This window comes from Otolemur garnettii, unplaced genomic scaffold, assembly GCF_000181295.1.
Source record: "Otolemur garnettii isolate 467f Iridium unplaced genomic scaffold, OtoGar3 scaffold00006, whole genome shotgun sequence".
Lineage (NCBI taxonomy): Eukaryota > Metazoa > Chordata > Mammalia > Primates > Galagidae > Otolemur > Otolemur garnettii.
In genome coordinates, this window is record NW_003852401.1 from 45951639 (window position 1) to 45974259 (window position 22621).

General features: G+C 47.6%; 2 protein-coding genes across 2 annotated transcripts in view; both read left to right on the plus strand.

Annotated features, from left to right (window-relative positions):
• The window catches only part of FBP1 (fructose-bisphosphatase 1), a 25155-nt gene extending 19981 nt beyond the window's left edge, over positions 1-5174 (plus strand). The window contains exons 5-7 of the mRNA XM_003783007.3: positions 1583-1720; positions 2959-3078; positions 4730-5174. Of these exons, the coding sequence (XP_003783055.1) occupies positions 1583-1720; positions 2959-3078; positions 4730-4921 (450 nt within the window). The 3' untranslated portion in view covers positions 4922-5174. The remainder of the gene's footprint in view (positions 1-1582; positions 1721-2958; positions 3079-4729) is intronic.
• Positions 5175-10444: 5270 nt separating this feature from the next.
• Positions 10445-22621, plus strand: part of FBP2 (fructose-bisphosphatase 2) — a 196390-nt gene continuing 184213 nt past the window's right edge. Inside the window, exons 1-3 of the mRNA XM_003783008.3 lie at positions 10445-10695; positions 14657-14729; positions 15428-15514. Coding sequence (XP_003783056.1) covers positions 10526-10695; positions 14657-14729; positions 15428-15514 — 330 coding nt within the window. The 5' untranslated portion in view covers positions 10445-10525. The remainder of the gene's footprint in view (positions 10696-14656; positions 14730-15427; positions 15515-22621) is intronic.

Below are 22621 nucleotides of genomic sequence, written 5' to 3' on the forward strand. Positions count from 1 at the left end.
TTTGCTGATTTGTGCCTGGCCAGGCATTTCCTGCCACCCCAGACATTCTTCGGGTGCTTTCTCTGCTACCTTTAGTTAATGAATATGTGGGGGAAATGAAATCTCTTCTGGTTTACAGATCGCAGGTGGTATCTCGGGAGTAAGTTTCCATGTGTTTGGTCGTCTTTGCCCTCCGAGAGCAGTGGAGGCCTGCTGGGGTCCGATCGGCACCCCCTGCTTGCTGCTGCTGGGAGAGGCCAAGGGTTTCGTCTTTGTTTGGGCTGCAAGGACAGGCTGATGGTTTCTGCTGAAACTGCCACCACAGCTGTACTTGCATCTCCAGAGGGCTTTAACTTGCAAAGAGCTGTTACTTCTCCACTCCATTTGCAGGGGGCTTCTCTCCTTTGCACCTGGGACACTAGGTCTGGGTACCGAGACTGGGCGTCTGGACAGCTGCCCGGGCTCTGCACCAGCCCGCATTGTGAGATGGCTTCTTTCTGGTTTTGGCATAGCCCATATGGGCAGGAACCAGCCTGGGCCGTGGGAATAAAGGGCGAGGGAGGTGTGGCTGGGCCCCCGTTCTGACCTCTCACACTCCGGAGCCTCTCTGGACCTCTTACCAGTGACACATAGGGACCCACGAGACTCCTTAGTCCAGTCCACCAGGTGCCGTGGAAGATATCATTTCAGCAGTTTACATTTCACCCCTGTAGCAAAAACACGTGGACCCACAAAATCTACTGAAATGAAATGTACTGTAAAGAACAGTCCTTAATCCAGGCCAGCAATTTACATTTCACCCCTGTAGCAAAAACATATGAACCCCCAAAATCTACTGAAATGGTAAAGCACAGTCCTTAATCCAGACCAGCAGTAGTCACTTAGCACTTTTCCCCCAGTCTTAACTTCTTTTGGAGAACACAGACCCCAAAGGCACGTGCTTAGCGCTGGGGCTCCCTCGGGGTGGGGGGGGAGGGGCGCCCAGCAAACTGTGCCTGTCACTGAGCGTAGGTCTGAAGCTAAACCTGCTGGGACCCAAACTCAGGGTTCTACTTGGTTCTATGGCCGCGCACAGATGGGAACACTTGCCTCAGGAGAGAAACGGAAAGTGGAGAACAGCCCTGAGTTCCGGTGTCACTCGGAGGCTGGTCCTGCAATCACGGGTCTCTCCCACAGCCACCTGCTGTCCGGACCAACTCGTGTTCTATTTTCGTACCGGCACTCACACCCTCCATCGCTCTGGGCACAGTCCTTATTCTCTTGGCTTTGCTGCTATGCACATCTCTGACCCCCCTATTTCTGCGTGGTTTCTTCCTTGATTTACTGAAATCACTTGCAAAGTCAAAGTCTCTTATCACCGACGGCTTCTGCAGCATCCTCTCCTCCTGCCCCTCCATCTCCTTGTCACCTGTTCTCACCACTTTCTCTCTCCCTCCCCTATTTGCAATTCCTGGAGAATTTGGCAGAAGTCACTCATGCCCCTGGGTGAGGTGTGACTGGGGCCGGAGGCCATGTCCTCAGCCTAGAACAGTGAAATGTGCCTGTGTCCTTGCCTGGGGGAGACAGCTCCTCATCCCCTGACCTTCCCTCTGTGTCTCTAAAGGCCATCGGAGAGTTCATTTTGGTGGACAAGAATGTGAAGATCAAAAAGAAAGGTAACATCTACAGCCTTAACGAGGGCTACGCCAAGGACTTTGACCCAGCTGTCACTGAGTATATCAAGAGGAAAAAGTTCCCCCCAGTAAGTGAGGGGTCTAGGGTGGGGCTGAGGCAGTGTCCAGACATCTGGTATCAGGGGCAGCTCTGGAGAAAGGGGGTGTCCTCTGAGGGGAGAAGGGACCCTGGGATTAAGGGTTCTCACTTGGGCCTCTTGAGTTATGTGAAAAACCCATTGATTGATGATTCACCTTTGACGTGAAAGAAAAGAGGGATGGAAGTGGGTTGGATTTGCATCAGCACCAAGCCTGGGATTAAGTTCTCATCTACGTACCGGGGGCTGGAATTCTTGTCCTAAGATGTCAAAATGGGACAGTCTGTGTCAGGTCTTGCAACTTTCTCTTGGCAGAAGAAAATCTGAATGATAAAGTCAACCAGATGAATGACTGAAGGGCAATGAGGCATTTTCCTCTGCACAGGCCCCTGGTCCCAGGTGGTACAAAGTTCCACCTACTCCGGCACCAGCCATGCAGTACCTGTCCCTCTTGGCCTAGAGTCCAAGATGGCTTTTACCAGTCATCTCAAGAATGAGAATGTCCATCTTAGTATCTGTCTAAGGAGGGTACAAATTAGTGACAATAAAGAGGAGAAATGGCTGATTATAGAGCTGGCTGTGCATGGGAATGGCTGATGTCATACCCTTTCTTTTTTAAATTTTTTTTATTGTTTGGGATTCATTGATGGTACAAAAAATTAGGTTACACTGGTTGCATTTGTTAGATAAAGTCCTGTCATACCCTTTCTTAAATCCTGGAGGCACCTACTGTTTTCCTGTTGTTCACATGATGTTGGAAGTCTTGAGAGCTGGCCCCGAGCTCTTTCTCCAGCTGAGTCATCTCCTTTAACTTTCCCTGGATTCTTCTCCCTTCCCCACTCTGCATACACTCTCTCTAGTCCTACAGGCCCCTCTGCCAGGTCTGGTGACAACAGCACTCCCCTCTCCATGTTGCTAAGGCTTGGCTTGAGTGGTGTCCTCTCCCTAGGTTGGCAGAAATCCTTCTTGACCTTTACAGTGCTACTAACTGGCATAATTTTTGTGAGGCCTGCCCTGAGCCCAGAGCCAGAGTTAACCACACTCTCCTTAGGGCTTCTAAGTGGGTGATGTGACCTCTCGTGAACTGTTTCCATTGTCCTACTTTCTGCATCACACGTCAGAAGGTGCCCAGTGAATGGCCAGAGAATCAAACACACACAAGGGACACAAAGGGAACTCGCTTTCTTTATTTTCTGCAACTATGGTCACTGCTGTTCTTAACTTTGCAGGATAACTCAGCTGCCTATGGCGCCCGGTACGTGGGTTCCATGGTGGCCGATGTTCACCGCACTCTGGTCTATGGCGGGATCTTTCTGTACCCAGCTAACAAGAAGAGCCCCAATGGAAAGGTAAGCCCATGGCCTGGAGAGTGACTTACAAGCAGCAGATTGCATTTCCAGCCTGAGGGATTTGATTTAGGAAGAAAGAAAGGTTATGGTAGCTGTTAAGCTCTAGTAAGTTGCTAAGGATGTTGGTGGCATATTCTTTTCTAGATTAAAGGTAAAGTTATGCGATACCAACTAAACATAAAAACAGTCTCATGAGAGTCCTTCCAGTGCTATGGGAAAGAGAATTAACACTCAGGAGGGGGACTAAACATCCAGAGAGCTTCCAGTGGATACTTGGCTTGGCTTGGGCAAAGTGAATTCCACTCACAAAGGGAAACAAAGTAGCCCAGTCTCATTTCCAAGGCAGCGAATCCAATACGTATCCCAAATAGGAGTCCTCTTTGGTTGCTTTCAAAAAGCATAAAATAGAAATGACTAATGGGTTGACATTTGCTACTTGGGAAATGATCCCTTTTAGGGAAGGAAGGAATCTCTGGGTAAACCTATAGCTTTCAGGTGAGCTGTTACCACTGACCACATAGCCCCAAGGCTGACAGTGTCCCCAGGGTGGGCCCTGCTGTCTCACACTGGGTAAGAAGCACCTGCTCTCCTCCCCCCAGGGTGGCAGTGTGCCCCCTGAGTACTGTGTCTAGTTTATTTTCACCTTTCTTTTTTTAAACATGAGAGAAGGAAATTTCTCATTGCCATACACTCATTCGTCTGGTTGACTTTATCATTTGGCTTTTCTCCTGCCAAGAGAAAGTGGCAAGAGCTGACACAGACAGTCCTGTACTCTCCTTAAGATAGTTAGACATCTACATACTTGGATATGGTGAGAGCTGTTTGCTGCACATGGGGTCCAGTCTGCTAAAGGCACCCTTACCTACCTAGAATGCTGCTTCTGCCGCAGCCACCTCACGCACCCAGCCTACCAGATTAGCCTGCCTTCCAGCACTTTTCTCAGTGCCTCCAAACATTGTTCCTGAACACAAATATTAAGGCTCCTCCTTTATTCCTTCCAGTTTTTCCAATCTGGCCATGACACCTACATGAAAACAGAGTCAGGAAACACCTGCAAAAAGCTGTCGCTCAGTAGGACGGCTGTATGAAAATGCATCACGGTAAAAAGTTAATATTTAACGTAACTGCCAAGATGTATAGCATACAAAATTCCAGCCCTCGGGCCTTAGGAGAGTTGTAAAGGGAATGCACACAGGGCTGCACACAATATTACACTGTTTGGAGGAGCCAGTCTGCCCTCCAGATGTCTGCAGCCAGACACTACCATGGATTTTTCTGATGCTTTTAGAATAGGCTAAACTCCATCCAAAACACACACGCAGTCACTCATTAAGTCCAGTTTCCATGCTATAAAGAGAAGGGACTCATCAGTTCTGCCAAAATGTCATTCTGTCCTGCATCCAGGTGGTCTGTCTCGAATTTGCATCAGGTAATCTGCTGCGGGTTCTGGCCTGATGAATGGCTGAACTTAACTCAAAGGCTGTTTCCTTTCAGATGTAACCCGGGCTGGGAGGGAACTTTCATAACCTCATAGTAGGGAAAAGGGACTATGGGTTACTCCCACCAGCTCTGCACTACTTTGCTACAGAACAAGTCCCCTCTCTATGTAATACCTCCGGTATGCAGCGGCTGCTCTGGTCTTGCTTTCCAGCTGAGACTGCTGTATGAGTGTAACCCCATGGCCTTCGTCATGGAGAAGGCGGGGGGCATGGCTACCACTGGGAAGGAGGCTGTGCTAGACATCGTTCCCACTGACATCCACCAGAGGGCGCCGGTGATCTTGGGGTCCCCTGACGACGTGCAGGAGTTCCTGGAGGTTTACAAACAGCACTCTGCCAAGTGAGGGGCCAGCTGCGCCCATTCCGGAAGGAGTGTCCTCCACTCGGACCTTTCGTCTCACGTCGCCCTCCCCTGTTGTGGCAGCACATCCTGCGTCCCTAGAGAGCAGAAATAAAAAGCGTGGCTGCTTTCACCCTCAAATGCCGTGTAATGCCTGGTGCTACATAGCAAAATGCTGTCTGGATGATGTCGCTGGTGGGCAAGATGTATCCTGAGCAAATGGAGGAGAAATAAACACGGTCTTCCTTTTAGGAAAAGGTCTTCATTGCTTTGTGTCTAATGGTGGTGATGATAACAGCTCACGCATGTGTCTACCCTTAGATAGCTCGTGTAATCCTCACAGTAACCTTATGGATTAGATACTGTGAAGAACCCATTTTCTAAATGACGAGACGGAGGACTGAGAGGTGAAGCAATGGGCGCCAGGCCTCCAGCCGGTGAGTGGCAGAGCTGCGCTAGGACCCCAGGCCATGGGAACCTGAGCTAACGTGTTGCTTCTCCCACGTGTCGTCCCACTCCAGTCCCGCTGGGCAGAGCTACCCTGCCCAGGCTGTCTGTGTCCGCCTAGAAAGGGGAGCGCTAGTAGCTCAGTGATGGCCCCTGTGCATAATCATACGAGTCACAAGTGAAGGTTTACATTGGTACCCTCTTTTGGTCAGCGGGGTGTGGGTGGTAATGACGTCTACAGACCTTCTAAGGTGATTTAAAGCCTAATAATTTTTGAGATCTAGTTATCATAAGGGAAAGGAGTCATCAAAAGAACAGGATTTAAGAAAATAACAATTTGTCACAATCAACAGCTCACTAAGCTCTCTATGAAACAGTTTCTCCCTCAGCTAACTTGGTTCTTTGTGGACCAGAGTCCAAGATTATGGCACATTTTATAACAGATGTAGACACTGATAGAAAATGTGGCCTTTTATGAGCTCTAGATTTTAAAATGTACCACTTGGGAACTGAAAACAGGTATCTCTGTAAAGGCTGCCTCTTTTTCTGCAAATGCTCCCCATTCATTCCATGTTTTTCCAGAAGGCAACAGTTTGATCTTGAGCACTGGGTCAGTATCTCCCCCACTCCAGCTGCAGGAGGCCCTCTCTGGAAAGTCCTCTGACTCACAGAGCACCCTTTGATTCTTAACCTTCCTGTAGCTCAGCTGGCCTTCGGCTCTGAAAGAGCTGAGGGAGACATGGCAGAGTCTGGGAGCCTTTTCCTATCACTGAGATCACTGGAGGGAAACAACACCCATTCTGGTGTCAGGATGAAACCGGGCAAAATACCAAAGACCCATTTCCTCTGCCTTTGTGTGTTCTGTCTGGTGTCTTTGGATTGAGCTGTTGGTTCATTTAGCACAGAGCTTTCAACTGCCGCTTGTCTGCATTCTGCTGACACGTGCAAGGCTTTCTCTTTCTCTGAGAGAGACACAGACCCAGAGAACAGCAGCACTGACAGCAGTTCTCCTCGGATGGTCCTTAGAATCTCAGTTGGACTTGACCTTGGAGTGTCTTGGCTGCCACACTTGGACAGATGAAGGTGAGGGCATTACACCCACTGAATGTCACATAGAGACATGGCAGGAACGCAGCAGGAATGGGGCCCATTGTCACACTGCTCCTAAAAGGTGGGTGGTCCTTCCTACTTTGCCTCAAATCACAGAGGAGAGCAGTGTCCTCTGGCCAAGCTGGGGCTGGCTAGTGGGATTTTGCTAGTTTTTCAGCACCAGTATGAGCTGGATTTGTGAAGAGGCCCCACATTCCCTCCACCACCTGCAGCTGTGCGTTTTGCTCTTAGGGGCTCTGTACCCCTCACCTTCCAAATTAAGAACACAGTGGGGCTTCAAATCAAATTCTAGGTCAAAGCAAAGCAACCGAGAAGTTTGTTTCTCCACACTGGTGTGTTGCTGCTTGGTGCCCTTTGGCAAAAGCTAAGGAAGAATCCTCCAGTTTGACTTGAAGTGACCAGCAGCCCTGGCTCTGCCCCACATGCAGGGGAGGCACAGCTCATGCCCCTCCTCAAGCAACATGGAGTCCAAGTCCCCAGAGTGACTGTGCCCTGGTCCTTACCTTCAGAATTGGGAGTAATTTCAAGATGCCCATAGGGGGGTTGAATGGTATCCCCTGAAAGGAGATGTCCACATCCAGGTCCCTGGGGCCTATGAATATGACCTGATTGGGGAAAAGGGTCTTTGCAGATGTAAGTAGTTTAGAGAGTAGAGATGAAATCATCCTAGATTACCTAGGTTAGGGTGGGTCCTAAATCCAATGATATGTCCTCATAAGAAACACACACAACAGAAGGGCACATGAGGATAGAGGCAGAGACTGGAGTGATGGGGCCACAAGCCAAGGAAACCAAGGAGTAGCCACCAGTAGTTGGAAGAGGCTAGGAAGGACTCTTTTCTAAAGCCTGCAGAGGGAGTGTGGCCCTATTGGCACCTTGATTTTGAACTTTTATCCTCTGGAACCATGTGAGAATACATTTTTCTTGTTTTTAGCCATCCAGTTTGCGATACCTTGTTGTGGCAGCCCTAGGAAACAGTTGCTAATCATGCAACTGAGGGATGTAATTCAGGTGTCACATGCATCAGAGCACAGATGACATCTCTTCCTTCACACGGCTGTTCTCATCAAATGGGTCCTGCATAGGCATGGGCTGGTGATCAGATCTAAAGGATTAAACACAAGATGGTCCTACCCTTTCACTGAGATGCTACTTCTGGTTTCCCTGAAGGACTGAGGTGCTGCCACTGAGTTACTGCCACTGAGGTACAGATATCCCGGTGGCTTGCAGAGCTGGGTGGTGAGGGCAGAGATGGTAATGAGTGGAGAGTGGCACCTTCTGCCCTCAGGGAGTCCTGGAAAGCTGCCAAGCGGGCATCTGGCACCAATGCTGACCTGGCACTGGGGTCAGGATGGCCTGAGGCAAGGTCCCACCTCTGCCCCTGCCCAGTTATGGGTATCTGGTAAAGACCAGCCACACTGGTTTCTTTTCCTGGACCCACAGGAAGACGACCTTCCCAGCCTCTCTTGCATTAAGTGAGGGCCATGGGTTTTGGTCAGCGGGGTGTGGGTGGAAATGACGTCTACAGACCTTCTAAGCTGACTTCCAGCCCCAGTCCTGCGTCCTCTTCCCACCATGCCATCTGTGAAGCTGTGCATTTCAATGACAGGGTCACAATAGGGCAGGAACCTAGAGGCTAAGCCACCACCCTCTTGACCTCAGCCTGGGATGGGGAGGAGAAGCAAACCTTCCCTGTACCCAGGGACTGGGATTTCAGACTTACTTGTTACTGCAGCATAACCTGGGCTGTCCTGACTAGGATAGACTGAGCTTGGCAACATTTATAAAATCTCTCTGAGCCTCTGTTTCTTCATTTGTGACGTGTTTTCTTTTCTTTCTTTTTTTTTTTTTAGAGAAAGAGTTTCACTTTATCGCCCTTGGTAGAGTACCATGGTGTCACAGCTCACAGTAACCTCCAACTCCTGGGCTTAGGTGATTCTCTTGCCTCAGCCTCCCGAGTAGCTGGGACTATAGGCATCCACCACAATGCCCAGCTATTTTTTGCAGTTTGGCCAGGGCCAGGTTCGAACCCACCACTCTCGGTAAATGGGGCCAGCGCCCTACACACTGAGCCATAGGCACCACTCCATTTGTGACATGTTAATTGTAATACCTATTGTTGTAGTCAAGGCCATTTTCACTGTAGTAATAGAAACCCTCTCATTCCAGGTGAATCAGAAAGGGAATGTATTGGAAAGCTTCAGGGGGATCTCATGAAATCTAGTACTCACTGCTTTCCCAGCCCCAAGGGTACATCTCCCGAGTTCCTGCATCATCCTATTCATGGATGCATCTTGTCTCATGTTATATCTGTGGGGAAAAAAAAATGTAATAGGCTCAGCTTGTGCCAAGTGTCTATCCTTGGTCCAATCAGCTGTAGCCAGAGACCAGGGCATATAAGACCAATGTGCCCTGGAGTTTTCCTCTTATAGGCAGGTGCGTTTTCTCTGCGATGGGGATCAGGAGGTCAGCAGATGCCCAGTGACATGTGCCGTGCTGTGTGCAGGAATGTGGAGGCTCCGTGAAAAAGTGTATGTTGAGATTCCATGAGAGGGCAGGGATGGAGCATCTCAGTGGAGTTTTGCTGACAAACAGTCCCTCAGCTAATACTCTAAAGTCACTCTCGAGATCCTAGTCTTTAGGTGGAAGATCTTGCCCTGTGACCTGCTCTAAGACTTCCTTAAGTCTGCACTGCATCTGTTTTGTCTTTATTATTTAGATGCCTGTGAGGACATTTCCCTAAGCCCAGCAAGGCCAGTGGTAGCTTTGTGGTCACTGATGTATTACCGGTGCTGAAATAACCACAAGGCAGATGTTGTTCTCTTTTCCTCTGGGCTGTTACCATAGCCGCCCTCTCATGTGCCCTGAAGAACTCTGGCATTTGCTGAAAGGCCACCAGTGGCAATTTTAGATCATGTTGGTAACTCAAACTTCTAACATTTACAAATAGCTGCAAAGGAGTTACAGGTTATGACAGCCGTGCCGGCGTCAGGCTGGGCTGGAAGGTGGTAGAAACAGCTGGTCTTCCCTCAGACTCTGTGTGGGCACAGCAGGCTGCTTATAGATGGCACTGGCCAGCACTGCTCCCCAGCTCCCCAAATCACCCTCTGCTGGTTCCTTACACCACAGAGTGATCAGCACCCAGCAGCTCTCCGCAGTCTGTGCCGAGGCACTCACTGGTTTGTCCGTATCATTTCCGATCTATTGTGAACAGATATGCTTACAGAACACCATCAAAAGAACTTCTGGAATGGCCAATACATATATGAAAAAGATAAAGTCACAAATCATTAGGGAAATGGGACTCTAGGCCACAGCTATTATAAAAAATGAGTATAGAGTCATTGGGACCCTCATCATTGCTGGTGCAGCCCCTGTGGAAACAGTGTAGCGGCTCCTCAGGAAATTAAACATATAAAGACACACATCCCGAGAAACTGATAAAATAGCCCTGCTGCTCGGCACTATGCTGGGAATATGATAGTTTCTTCTGGATTTCGATATCTACTAACTATGAATATCCACCTGGAGATAAGAAACATCCTTTCCAGACTTATTTGAAAGAACCCTGGCTAAAGAGATCCCAGGCTTGCCATTATGCGACTGTGTGACCTATGCCCCAGATAAGACACCTGCCAGTGTGCCAGCTACACCCGGGAGACTCAGGCTCTGCTGTCTGTATATGGGAAGAATCCTTCTGAGCCCTGGAATGAAAGGGTTTTATGAATCTTTTTATCAGCTGCATTTCTCACTTTTTACCTAATGGCGCTTCTTAGTGTCTCCTCAACAGAAAATCCATCCGTGTTTCTGGGCAGCCCCGCTCTGTTTACAGAGGGCTGCGGTGCTCTGGCATGAGATCAGAGAGATCCTTGAGGGCTTGTCCAGTTCTTACAGCCACGTGGGTTGGGCCCCTTTTCCTTAAAGGTCCCGGTGCGGCCAGCACAGGGTTTTTTTTTTATTATTAGCTTCCGTGCTGTGGAGCCACAGCCCTTGGAGGTAAATAAGGTTTCCTACAGAAAGAAAGGAAGGATTTGAAGCAGTACCAGCCACAATGACGGACAGAAGCCCCTTTGAAACGGACATGCTCACGCTGACCCGCTATGTTATGGAAAAAGGGCGTCAGGCCAAAGGGACCGGGGAGCTCACCCAGCTGCTGAACTCCATACTGACAGCCATCAAAGCCATCTCCTCGGCTGTGCGCAAGGCCGGCCTGGCCAACATGTGAGTCCTGGGGAGCAGGTGCGGGCAGGTGCACAGAGGACCCTCGTGCCAGGCTGAGATGTGGAAACTGAAGGTGCTTGGGCAAGAAACAGACTCCAAAGCTTATGGCCTTATGTACCCCATTTTAAATTGCCATCTTGTGTTTTGACTTGTTTCAAGAAAGAAATAAAATATTTCAAGGCACATATTATAGAAATACATTTACATATAGTTTTTCCAGTTACTACTCATTCTCACAACAAGTACAGTGGCTTGCTGCATTAGAGCATATATTGAATTCCCATGTCTTGTATTTGCATAGGGAGATTTCCACTGGCACAAAGAAGCAGAGGGGAGACTTGAAACATCTCTTTATGTCTTTGGTAGATATGAGCGTTTTATTGCCATGAACTTGCCAACAGGTCAAGAGCTAGAAATCATTCATAAAATAGTACACTTGGCCGGGCCCATCCTGCTCTCCTCTCCCATCATCCAGGGGAGTGTTCTGCTTTGTGGCTCTGTTTTTTTTCTTTTATATTCCAGAGTATTACAGGGATCCAACTGTTCTGGTTACATGAATTGCTTTTTATGACTCTTTATTTTCATCTCCACTTGGGGTGTGGGAAGCTTGAGGGGTGCTGGGTCTGGGAGGGGAGTGCAGAGGGTTTTTCCACTTGTTTCTCTTTGGTGCTTCATCCAAGCATAGAATGAGGTCAAGCAGCCAAATATCCAGTTTAAGTCTTTAGGCTTCCACTTTCTTTGTAGTAATTCCAGTGGAGGTGGGAATTGAAGGGACCCATATTTGGGGGTGGAGGGGAGAGTCAAAATGAAGAGTTAAAAAAGTTTATTAATTCAAAATATTTATTCTGAACAATGTAGTGTTTTTAACACAAAAAAGTGATAGCATTACATCACAAGTTGTACTTATCATAAGATCCTCACAGACTTCCTGTATATAAGGATTGGTGACCCAGTCCTGGGGCCACATTAGACACGCTCTATGCTCACTCTCTGTCCTGTCTGTGGGTGGCTACGTCCTATCACCACCTCCTTTGACAGTCATGGCCACGCTCTGCATTCAAGGGCTTTCCTGAGTGGGAGGTACAGCCTGGTGCCCTGTCCGGCTCCTGTCAGGTGGTGGCCCTGCTGAGTGACACCAGACAGCCTTTGCCTCTTCCTGTACACAGCCCTGCTATCCTTAGCATGGAGTCCTGAGCCACATCTCAGGATCATTCTCTCAGACCACCAGGCTCCTCCTCTGTGCGGGACTCTGGTAAGCAGCAGCTGCTGCGGTGGGTTCTTACTCATCTGCCACAGAACCCTGACTTCGTGGTAAGTGAGTGTTCAAATGAAGTGACCTTAGGACAGTGTTCTCAACCTTCCTAATGCTGTGACTCTTTAATACAGTTCCTCATGTTGTGGTGACCCCCAACCATAAAATTATTTTTGTTGCTACTTCATAACCGTAATTTTGCTACTGTTATGAATTGTAATGTAAACATCCAATATGCAGAATGGTCTTGGGTGACCCCTGTGAAAGGGTCGTTCGATCCCCAAAGGGGTCGCAAACCACAGGTTGAGAACTGCTGTCTTAGGAAGTGGGTGATTAACATGCTCATCTAACTTGGTATTTCCCACCTTGTGGTCATAGGCTGTGATTTAGTCTTTCTAAGACTCAGTTTCCCCATTGTAAAATGCAGAGATTTCTAATAGTCCATAGCCCTTAGGGTTGTTGCCAGAGGGAGTAAATCCCTACGATGATGATTTCGACATCTCCTGGCCCCGAAACAAATGCGGAGTGACTGCTGGTCACTACCCCGGTTCCAAGCCCAGCCCTGGGAAATTCTCCTGGTGGTTGACGCCACGATTGGCCACCAGGGGGCAGGCGCAGCCCGAGGACGCCAGGCTCCCGCTGTTTCTGGGCTGCTGAGGTAGGAGCCCTGTTCTGCTCATTCAGAGGCTTCCTGCCCCTGCACCTGTCACAGGCATCCAGAGTGGCAGCAAGAGAAGCCCATTGGCTGGAAATTCTTCCTTTCTACCAAGATGCTCAGATTATTTTAAAAAGGACCGTGAACAAGAGGGACTCTAACTAACAAGTTCAAATGTTATGATTTGGTTGTTTGTACCCTCACATTAACCTGAAATAAAAAATAATAATAAAGGATTGTAGAATTACTTCTCAGACAGCTTAAAGGTGGCCTCTGTCCCAAAGAAGCCAGGCTTTTCTGCTCAGAGACTGAAATAGTCACACACTCTGCCACTGTCCTCTTGAAGGGACCTGAGCCCCTCACTCCTGTGCTTCCTCTGTGTGGGAAGACGTTTCTAGGCAGAGGCTTGATGAATGCAGATGAAAAGTTCCCAGAGAGTCTGCCTTTCTTCCTCCTCCCCTGACTGTGGGAAGAAGGGAGTGGCGGCACCTGCCGTCCCAGAAGCCTCTCCGTGGCTTCTTCACCTGCAGATGGTAGAACAATCTGTTTAGAAACTGTCAGGAAGCGTTAGCGCCAGGTAAAATGCTCAAAGATGTCCTGTGGGCTGGAGAGCACTTTCCTGCCCATGCCCTAGCTTGGGGCTTGGGATACACTAGGTGGGGGACGCCCATTCAGAAGAGAGGATGGAAAATGAGTTTGTCCCCAGCTTAAAGTAGATCCTGGGTTCTCAATCCTGGCTATCTGTTAGAACCCCTGGAACTTCCTTCATCAAATAAAGGGTATTAACATAAGGAGGAAAAGGAGATTACTTCCTTGCCATCCTTTCTTCCTAATTCAGTGAACATATATTGAGCACCTCCATTCCTCAGCACACTGTGGAAACAAAATTGGAAGGACATTACTGCCCTCAGCAAGCAAACAATCCAGTAGGAAAGATGTTCCATGAGGACCATGGGACACCGTGGAGGGATGACAGGGAGGGTTGGTGTGTGGGGGATGTGTGCAGGGGGGACAGGGAAGCTTCCTGAAGGGCAAGGAGGCAGAGTGGGGAAAGCTAATGGTGAGCAGACAGCCCTGGGCTTAGGAGAAAATAAATCAAGAAAGAGTTTTGGGATTGGGAGCTGCCACTTTGGACAGATGGCCAGGGAAGGCCTCACTGAGAAGTGATCCTTGACTCAAGACTTGAGGGAGGTGACAACCACGTGGCTCTCAGAGGGAAGAGAGTCCCTGGTAGGACTGCAAAGCCAGTGAGCAGGTGGTCATAATGCAGGTGTGTTCCTGGTGAGTTTGGAGGCTGAGGGTGGCCTGCTCAGTGGGCAGGAGAGGGACAGAAGGCCATGCCTACATAGAAACAGAACTTGTGCGCTGAGACCTGATGTTCAGGTGGGGATTGGGCTTCGCCTCTGGGTGGACTAGGAGGCGTGTGGCTGCATTTCAGAAGGACCGTCCCTCCCAGGCTGGGTGGAGAACATCCTGAGTGGGCGGGGGTGGAAACAGGAAGCCTCTGCCATTCATGCTCTAAGCCACAAATCCTGCAGACAGAACTTTCACCGTAGCGCTCCTTCTATTGCTTGGGAGGATTGTGAAGTAGCAAAGGAAATAAGTCTGCCCTCGAGTTTCCTGCTCAGTTCCAGTAACACCAGGTGACCGCAGGTTGATTTTTACCTCAAGCCGGCGGGACCCTCTGTGGGGAGAACTACAAAGACTTGAAACCCAGTGCTGCAAAGACCCGGTCCTTTGCTTTTAGATGATGTGCCTGATTTTATGAGGTCTCCCATCCTCTCCTCCCAGCGCTGGGTGTGGGTCGTACTTGGTCAGGCTGGATTCTGGTTTATCACGTCAGGAGATTAAGGTAATACGACAAATTCCTGGCCTGAAAAGGAGTAAGGTTGAGAGCCACACTGACAGATGCAGCCTGTCTTCGGCACCTGTAATTCAGAGACTCCAGAGACACGGAGGGAGCGAGGCTCAGCAGGGGTCTCGGCAGCAGGGCTTCTTTGCTGGAGTTAGGACTGACTCCCTTCGGGACTTCATTCAGCCTTTTGTCGTCTTAGGTATGGAATCGCAGGGAGCGTGAACGTGACGGGAGACGAAGTGAAGAAACTGGACGTGTTATCCAGTGTCCTGGTGTGTTAGGCCTAAGTGGGCCTCGGCTAAAGCAGAAAGCAGAAAAGTGTCAGACCTAGACTATAATGGAAAAGTACCGGTTAACTCCTGGCAAATTTCCAGACTGCAAGTTTTCAGAAAAGAAATGAAATAAATCTAGCTCGCCCCTAAGATAAATGACAAAGTACTAGTTTGCTTCTAGTTCACTCCCAGTTTCTTGCTTGGCTAACTCCCTGGGAAACGAACTGACTGTCCCTGTACTGACCTTTAAACAAAACTAGGTGGAGAAAATACCGAGACAAAGATGTGTGAAACTAAGATGTATACGGGGTGTATGATGTATAGCTAACTAACTGCAAAATTCTGCTTCTGTACAGTGCTTGCTTGCTATCCTACCTGGATGCACCTGGACAGCCTGCATGCCAACCAGGATGAAGGCCAGGCCTTAGAAACCCAACCCGTAAAGCACTCGTGACTTCGCTCAGAAGCCCTATGTTAGGACACTGAGGCAGTCGCTGGCTGGTTCTTCAATAAAAGACTGTGCTTGGTGGCGCCTATGGCTCAAGGAGTAGGGCACTGGTCCCATATATGGGGGGTGGCCGGTTCAAGCCCGGCCCCAGCCAAAACTGCAAAGAAAACATATAAAAAAAATCAAAGGACTCTGCTGTAAATTTGGCTTGTTTGGCAGTGTGGTCTTTGTGGAACTCTGGGCACAATAGGTGATCAACATGCTCCAGTCCTCCTACAGCACCTGTGTCCTGGTGTCGAAGGAGAATGAGGCGATCATCACGGCCAAGGAGAGGCAGGTGCGTCCTGGGCTGCAGGGCCCATGATCACCAGTAGATGGTGCTACTGAGCTGAAGAGAATCCTTGTCCCGGGTTTCTGCAGTTCCTTGGATTTTCCCCTCTGTATCTGACATTTGTTTTCTAGAAACCAAGGTTGCACTCTTCTTTAGTTGTAAATCTTATACTGACTAGTTAAAGTAGACTCTATAGTAAGGCATTGATTCATCCAATAAATTAGTGATTTAGGAAATGCCGGGTGGGTGGGTGTTCATGGCTGTTCACTTAACATGCCAGTAACACGTATTGGCATCTTCCTTGAACCGGTGGAATCCAGTAAAAAGTAGAGTTTCTGGGAAGAGCTGTACCACACAGCCTCTTATTCTCCCCTCCCTGCTTCTCATTTCCACCCTCCATGCCTTCCCCACACTTTGATGAGGAGGTTGTGGGTTCGGCAGAGATTCCTTCATGCCTGACAAACTGTTAGACTAATACAGAAAGTAAATAATAAAGCTCCCGTGCTCTTGCCCTGGTGCAGTGATAAAGTCGGGCAGTGCAGGGCATGGCGGCGGTGGGCCTATAGTTAGGATGGAGTCACAAATAGCATATTATAGAGAGTGCTTTGCCGCCAATGTTCAGCTGCAGGGCAGACTAATACAACATCACTGCTGGGACACTGGCCTTCTTTCCTACACTGGGCATTGGGCATGGGGGTGTATTTCTTTGCGATTAGCTAGAAAGACGGCATAGATAAGAAAAGCAAAATTTCCTAAGCTCCTTTTGTATGCCAGGTACTATGCAAGGCACTTTTGCACCTGCCCGTCTCACAGAATTTAAGCTAAATTAATCTTTTATTTTCAACTTTCGGTTTCAACTGATGTGACCCTCCTTTCTCACCCCACTCTAACCTCCCTCCTGTGGTAGTCCCTGTTGGCCTCGGCTACACAGGTCTTCATGGTGGTTCTTGAATACTCCACACCTGCTCATCTCTCTGCCTGCAATTCTCCTGTTGTTGTAGCTGAGTCCTTCCCCAAGGGGCATGCTGAATACCTGCACAGAAGGTGCACGTCAGGTGAATTCTGCCAATCACTCTCTCTCCTCAACAACACGTTCTTTTCTAACCATTCATTTCATTTCTAAGACTGTATCTTAGTGCAATAATCAAGGTCTAAATACCTATTTATGGAGAAAACTATTCTTCATCGTGTTGTAATTAAAAATAATTTGAAGAGGGCGACACCTGTGGCTCAAGGAATAGGGCACCAGCCCCATATCCTCGGTATGGTGGGTTCAAGCCCGGCCCTGGCCAAAGTCTGCAAATAATAATAATAATAATAATGATAATTTAAAGAAAAATAAAAACAATTTAAAGGTAAATAAATAATGACTTACTAGTAATGGCCATTAAAAAGAATGTTTTTGCAGAATGTTAAATAGCTTAAGGTTAGATTCAAGATAAAAAGCTAAAGGAGAAAATAAGAATTCAGAACCGTACACAGAGCATGATTCCAGCTGTGTTATGCGCACACACACCATACTCAAAATACACTGGAAGGAAACGCACTGAAATATTTAGCATGTTCTTTCAGAGGAGGGGAATTACGGGTAATTTTTCTTTTCTTTTTTACTCCACTAAAATTTAATCTCCATGAAGGGAAAAAAATATATCTGATCTTGTTTACTCCTATATGTTGAATGTGTGTAATAGGAGCTAAATAAATAACCTTAATGAATTGTAAGTATTCTTTGCAATAGGATTAAGTCAGTTGTTAAAAAGTATGTGTACAATTGCATACAAATCTATGCTTGTGTAAATTCTATCCACTGATTTATAAATAAACTAATATTTGTTTATGGGAATGTGTACATCATATAGTTCTAATCCAAAACAATTTGCTCCCGAACTCAAGCCAATGCACACGGAACAGCAAAGTTTGATTAGTTATTTCCTTTACTCAGCGAAAAATATTTAGGGAAGTATGTCTATGTCCAGAATCTTTTTGACTTTACACTTGCCCCATTACTCTCAGTTTCCACACCAAAAAATATAGTAAGATAAGCAGATAGATATGTAACTCAGGAGGAAAAGTTTGGGCATTTATTAACAAATATATTCATAGAGATGGGGATTTTTATTTCATATATATAAAGTATATTTGAAAGGAAATTCTAAGAAATTATCACAATTCTATAAAAATAGATTCTAAATCACCATTTCATTTGGTAATACACGTGGCACACTGTGATCCTCCAGGAGAAACTGAGGCCCAGTTTTGGATGTTGACAAAACTCTTGAGTTTCAATGGTGGTCACCACTACTTTAAGCCAAATGTATTTTAATTGAGCAATCAGGAAGCTGTGGATACACATAGCTCCTGGCACAGTGAGATCAAAGGGGTCACACAGTATTATCAGTTAACAGGAGGGTGCCCTTTTGGTGAAGGAATGAATGGCCTTCGGGTGGGGGGTGCTCTGAGGTGGTGGGAGAGGGGAAAGGCAAGGGGCCGGTTGCGGAAAGGAGGGGAGGTCTGGGGGGGTCTTCAGGTTAGGTGAGAGAATGGAGGTAGGAGGCGGAGTGGGCTCCAGCACATGGGCTGGTCGGGAGATTCCTGGAGGGCTTGCTGAGCGGGCTGAGGACCAAGTGCCTGATGACTCCGTCTCAGAACCTGGAGAATCCGAAGGTGCTCCAGAGGAGGCATCATCGTCCAGCCGCTGCCGGAATAGCACCTTCATGACATCGAACATTGCCCTGTCACACACGTCACAGAGCGGGTCTGGGCACAGTACTTTCCGAAAATTCATCAAGTCATCGTCCTCTGCCCAGGGCCTACAGAAGACGGGAGGTACAAAAGTGAGACGGGGACTAGAACTCGGGAAGGAGGGCCTGCTGGCCTAGCCAGGCTGAGGCCACCTGAAGCCTGCACCCCCACCTTGCCCCCTCCCATGACTCCACAATGCACTTACCTGTTCCCATGGCTGCCCCCTCCCATGACCCTGGCAGGGTTCCCTGAATCCCTGACGTGCATAGACATGCTTTGAAAAGGGACCAGGAAAGAGAGGGGGAGATTAATCACCTCGTCAGAATGGAAATCATGGCCTTCTCCTCCTCTACTACTCTTGGGCACCTTCTCCGACCTGGGAAACCAGGAGACGGGGCGACAGGTGAGGAAGGAGGAAGTGTCAGGATCACAGGAGTCCCTTCATGGGAGACCCTTGGGGTACTAAGCTCTGATAGCCCGCAAACCAGCAGACAAGGTCAAAAGTCAACGGTAACCTTAACAAGGTTCACGTGTGGGTGTGGCCTCATTTAAAAAGGACTTTCACGCTCATTATCCCACGGGATGTTCAAACCCAGCAGGTGCAGCAGGGGCAGCAGCAGGGGTTACCTCGGAGAGGAAGCTGAGCTCCTGGGATGTCGGAGGACTTACCCAGAGTCAGGACACAGGATTCTGACTCCAGCCTAGGGGGCTCCCCCCTCACCACCTCTCATGGTCACCTACTGGGTAACACCCAGGGCCACAGTGAGCAGAGCAGGGACACTGAGAAGTGTCTCGGGTCACGTTGTCTTCCCGGGAGCGCCCCCTCTGAGGGCCCTCTTCCCAGAGAGACTGTATCTAGCAAGTGACTTCCTCAGAGATCAGGACCTGGGACCTCACGGAAGGAACAGGAAGGCTCCCCCTTGGAGAGCTCAGGTCAGTCGGCAGAACCTTCCTTACCTCTTCTCCTTCCACCACTCCCTATCTTCTGGGCTTTTCCCTGAGGCTGGGAACAAAAAAGGAGTAAGAGGCTGGGACCCAGTCCTCTCACTCCGCTGTCTAGGAAGTGCAGGCACTCTTTATCCACAAGTTATGGGATTCTTCTTTTTAATGGATAGAATATTCCTTCCTTCTGTCAGTTTTTAAAAGTGATAAAATATTTCCAATTTGTCCTTCTTTGGAAAACTCAAAGGAGGATTGTGTGTGTGAAATCCCCACCTGATGTTCTCAGAAGTCCTGTGCTCAAGGAGGACACAGTCAGAATCAACAGTCACATCTGCTCCCTCAGGAGAGGCCCTGTATCCTGGGGACAGAGCTTGGAAGCTCTGGACCTTGCTCTCCATGAAGGAAAGCTTGGTCGAGTGACACCTGCCCTGGTTCTGTGACTCTCCATCAAGTGTGAGGAGCCTGTTCTCCTTCAGAGAACCCACGCTCTCTAAGTGTGCCAACCCAGGACCACAACCTCACTGTATTTGGGATTTTATCCTGGAACCTTCCACTACACCCAGACAGGCCGCCTGTGAACCTGAGGTGGGACCTTAGTCCCCCTGAGCCCCTAGCCCCGCCCCACCTCGTCCTCTATGAGAGTCATGGTCTCCTAATCTCCAGACCGACCAGCTCATTTTGAAACGTGGGGGTAGAAATGGGAAACAGCGATGAAGAATCTCTCTTGGGTGTTCCTTACCTTTTTGCCATCTTTACTGTCCCAGGTTGTTTGTATTACTGATGTAATCAGTAAGTAGATGATGTAAAGCAAATTCAATGACAAGACCCCCAGAAAGGTGAACTGGGGGTCTAGATTGAACATGCTTGAGAGCAGGCTCTCCCACAATTCTAGAACATTATCGATAGAAATGAGAGTAGTCTCCATTGCTACCAGAGTAAGATCGCTGCCTGAAGCAACTGAGGGCTGAGGGTGCCAGGCTTAGGTATATATGGTCCCAGGCCTGCATCACCGCTAACATCACAGAGGAGACTCACAGAGGGTTTTAGGTGAGGAGGTGACAACAGGTGGTGGCTGTGGCCAATCCCCTGCTCCCACCCTCACCCCAGCAGATCTCTCCACCTCTCCTAGACCCACTGGGACCCTCTGCCCTCTGCTACCGAGAGTTTGCAACTTTACTCGTCTTTGGATCATATCTTTGTGTCAGTGAAATTTTCTCTTTTTTCATTAGTAATTCGAATTTTACTGGAATCCCCTGTTGCCATGCAGAGCCCTTGAGTTAGACCTTGGAAGTCTGAAATACTGCCTGGAATTTCTGCTTCTTCCCAGTCATTCATACTCTCAGCATCACACTTATCCTCACATCCATGTCATCTACGGAATGCTTTTTCCTTACACCAGTGGTTCTCAACCTTCCTAATGCGACCCTTTCATGTAGTTCCTGTGGGTCGCGACCCACAGTTTGAGAACCGCTGCCTTACGCTAACCCAGATATCAAAGCTCAAGTTTTTTCACACTTACTTAGTTTTATGAAACTTGAAGTGGAAACTTTTTGTTTTAAAGTCGACCTTTTCTGTTTCCCACCAAAGGGGCTGACTCAATAACTAAAACTAATAGGTCACTAGTCAACATCCACAAAACTAATAGAAGTTTAAAATAAACATATATAAATATATAGTCAAGGAATCCTGGGGGAAATTGAGAGCACCGCTTTTCTGAAGTTAGTGAACAGTAAATTGTACAAACACTTTTAGGACCTGCGCTGAGCGTGCACGCACACACACGTACATCCTTGACAAGTCAATTCAGTATTTGCAAATCCAGGAACCAATCATTTCCTCCTTTTATTCCCATACATTATATTGTCTACATTATAATGTTTCATACATTATTTTTTATTATTTTATTCTCTTCTTGTTTGGGATTCATTGTGAGTACAAAGAATTAGGTTGCACTGACTGCATTTGTGAGATAAAGTTCCTCTGATAATTGTGTCCCACCCCTAAGACGTGTGCCATACTCTGTGACCTCCACCCTTCTCCCCCCTCTTCTCTCCCGGCGTGCTCATTCCCTTAACTCCCTTGCCCCTTATATTAGCTCATCTACTGCCTTCATATGAGAATTGAGCCCATAGGATCCTTGCTTCTCCATTCTCATGATGCTTTACTAAGAAGAATGTGTTCCACCTCCATGTAGGTTAATACAAAAGATGTATAGTCTCCATCTTTTTTAGTGGCTGAATACTGTTCCATGGTGTGCATATACCACAGTTTGTTAATCCATTCCTGGGTTGCTGGGCATTAGGCTGTTTTCATGTTTTAGCAATTGTAAACTGAGCTTTGATAAACAGTCTCATGCAAATGTCCTAAAAGAAGGATTTTTTCCTTCTGATTAGATCCTAGTAACGGGATTGCAGGATCAAAGGGGAGGTCCAATTTGAGTTCTTTGAGGATTCTGCATACCTCCTTCCAAACAGGTTGTATTAATTTGCAGTTCCACGAGCAGTGTAGAAGTGTTCCCTTCTCTCCTCATCCACGCCAGCATCAGCAACTTTGAGACTTTGTGATGTGGGGCGTTCTTACTGGGGTTAGGTCATATCTCAGGATAGTTTTGATTTGCATTTCTCTGATGATTAGGGACTATAGGCATTTTTCATAGGTTTGTTAGCCATTCGTCTGTCTTGTTTAGAGAAGGTTCTATTCATGTCTCTTACCCAGTGATACATGGGTTGTTGGGTTTTTTTATTGATTAAATTGAGTTCTCTGTAGATCTTAGTTATGAAGCTTTTGTCCCATTCATAATATGCAAATATCTTTTCCCATTCTGAAGGTTGTCTGTTTGCTTTGGTTGTTATTTTCTTAGCTGTACAGAAGCTTTTCAGTTTAATTAAGTCCCATTTGCATATTTTTGTTGTTGCAAGTGCCACAGAAGTCTTCTTCATAAAATCTTTCCCCAAGCTGATATCTTCAAGTGTTTTCCCCACACTTTCTTGAAGGATTTTTATTGTTTCATGTTTTAGATTTAAATCTTTTATCCATGTGGAATCAGTTTCTGTAAGTGATGAGGGGTATGGGTCCACTTTCTATCTTTTACATGTGGTTATCCAGTTCTCCCAACACCATGTATTGAATAGGGATTCTTCTCCCCAGTGTATATGCTTCTTTAGTTTGTCAAAGATCAGGTGACTGTAAGATGTTAGTTTCATCTCACGGTTTTCTATTCAGTTCCAAACATCAATGTCTCTACTTTTGTCCCAATATCATGTTGTTTTGGGTCCTTGATTAGCTTCTCATGTTGGCTGTTATTGACATATACAAAGGCTACTGATTTGTGGACATTGATTTTATATCCTGAGACATTGCTATATTTTTTGATCACTTCCAGGAGTCTTGTGGTTGAGTCTTTGGAGTTCTCTAGGTATAAGTTCGTAT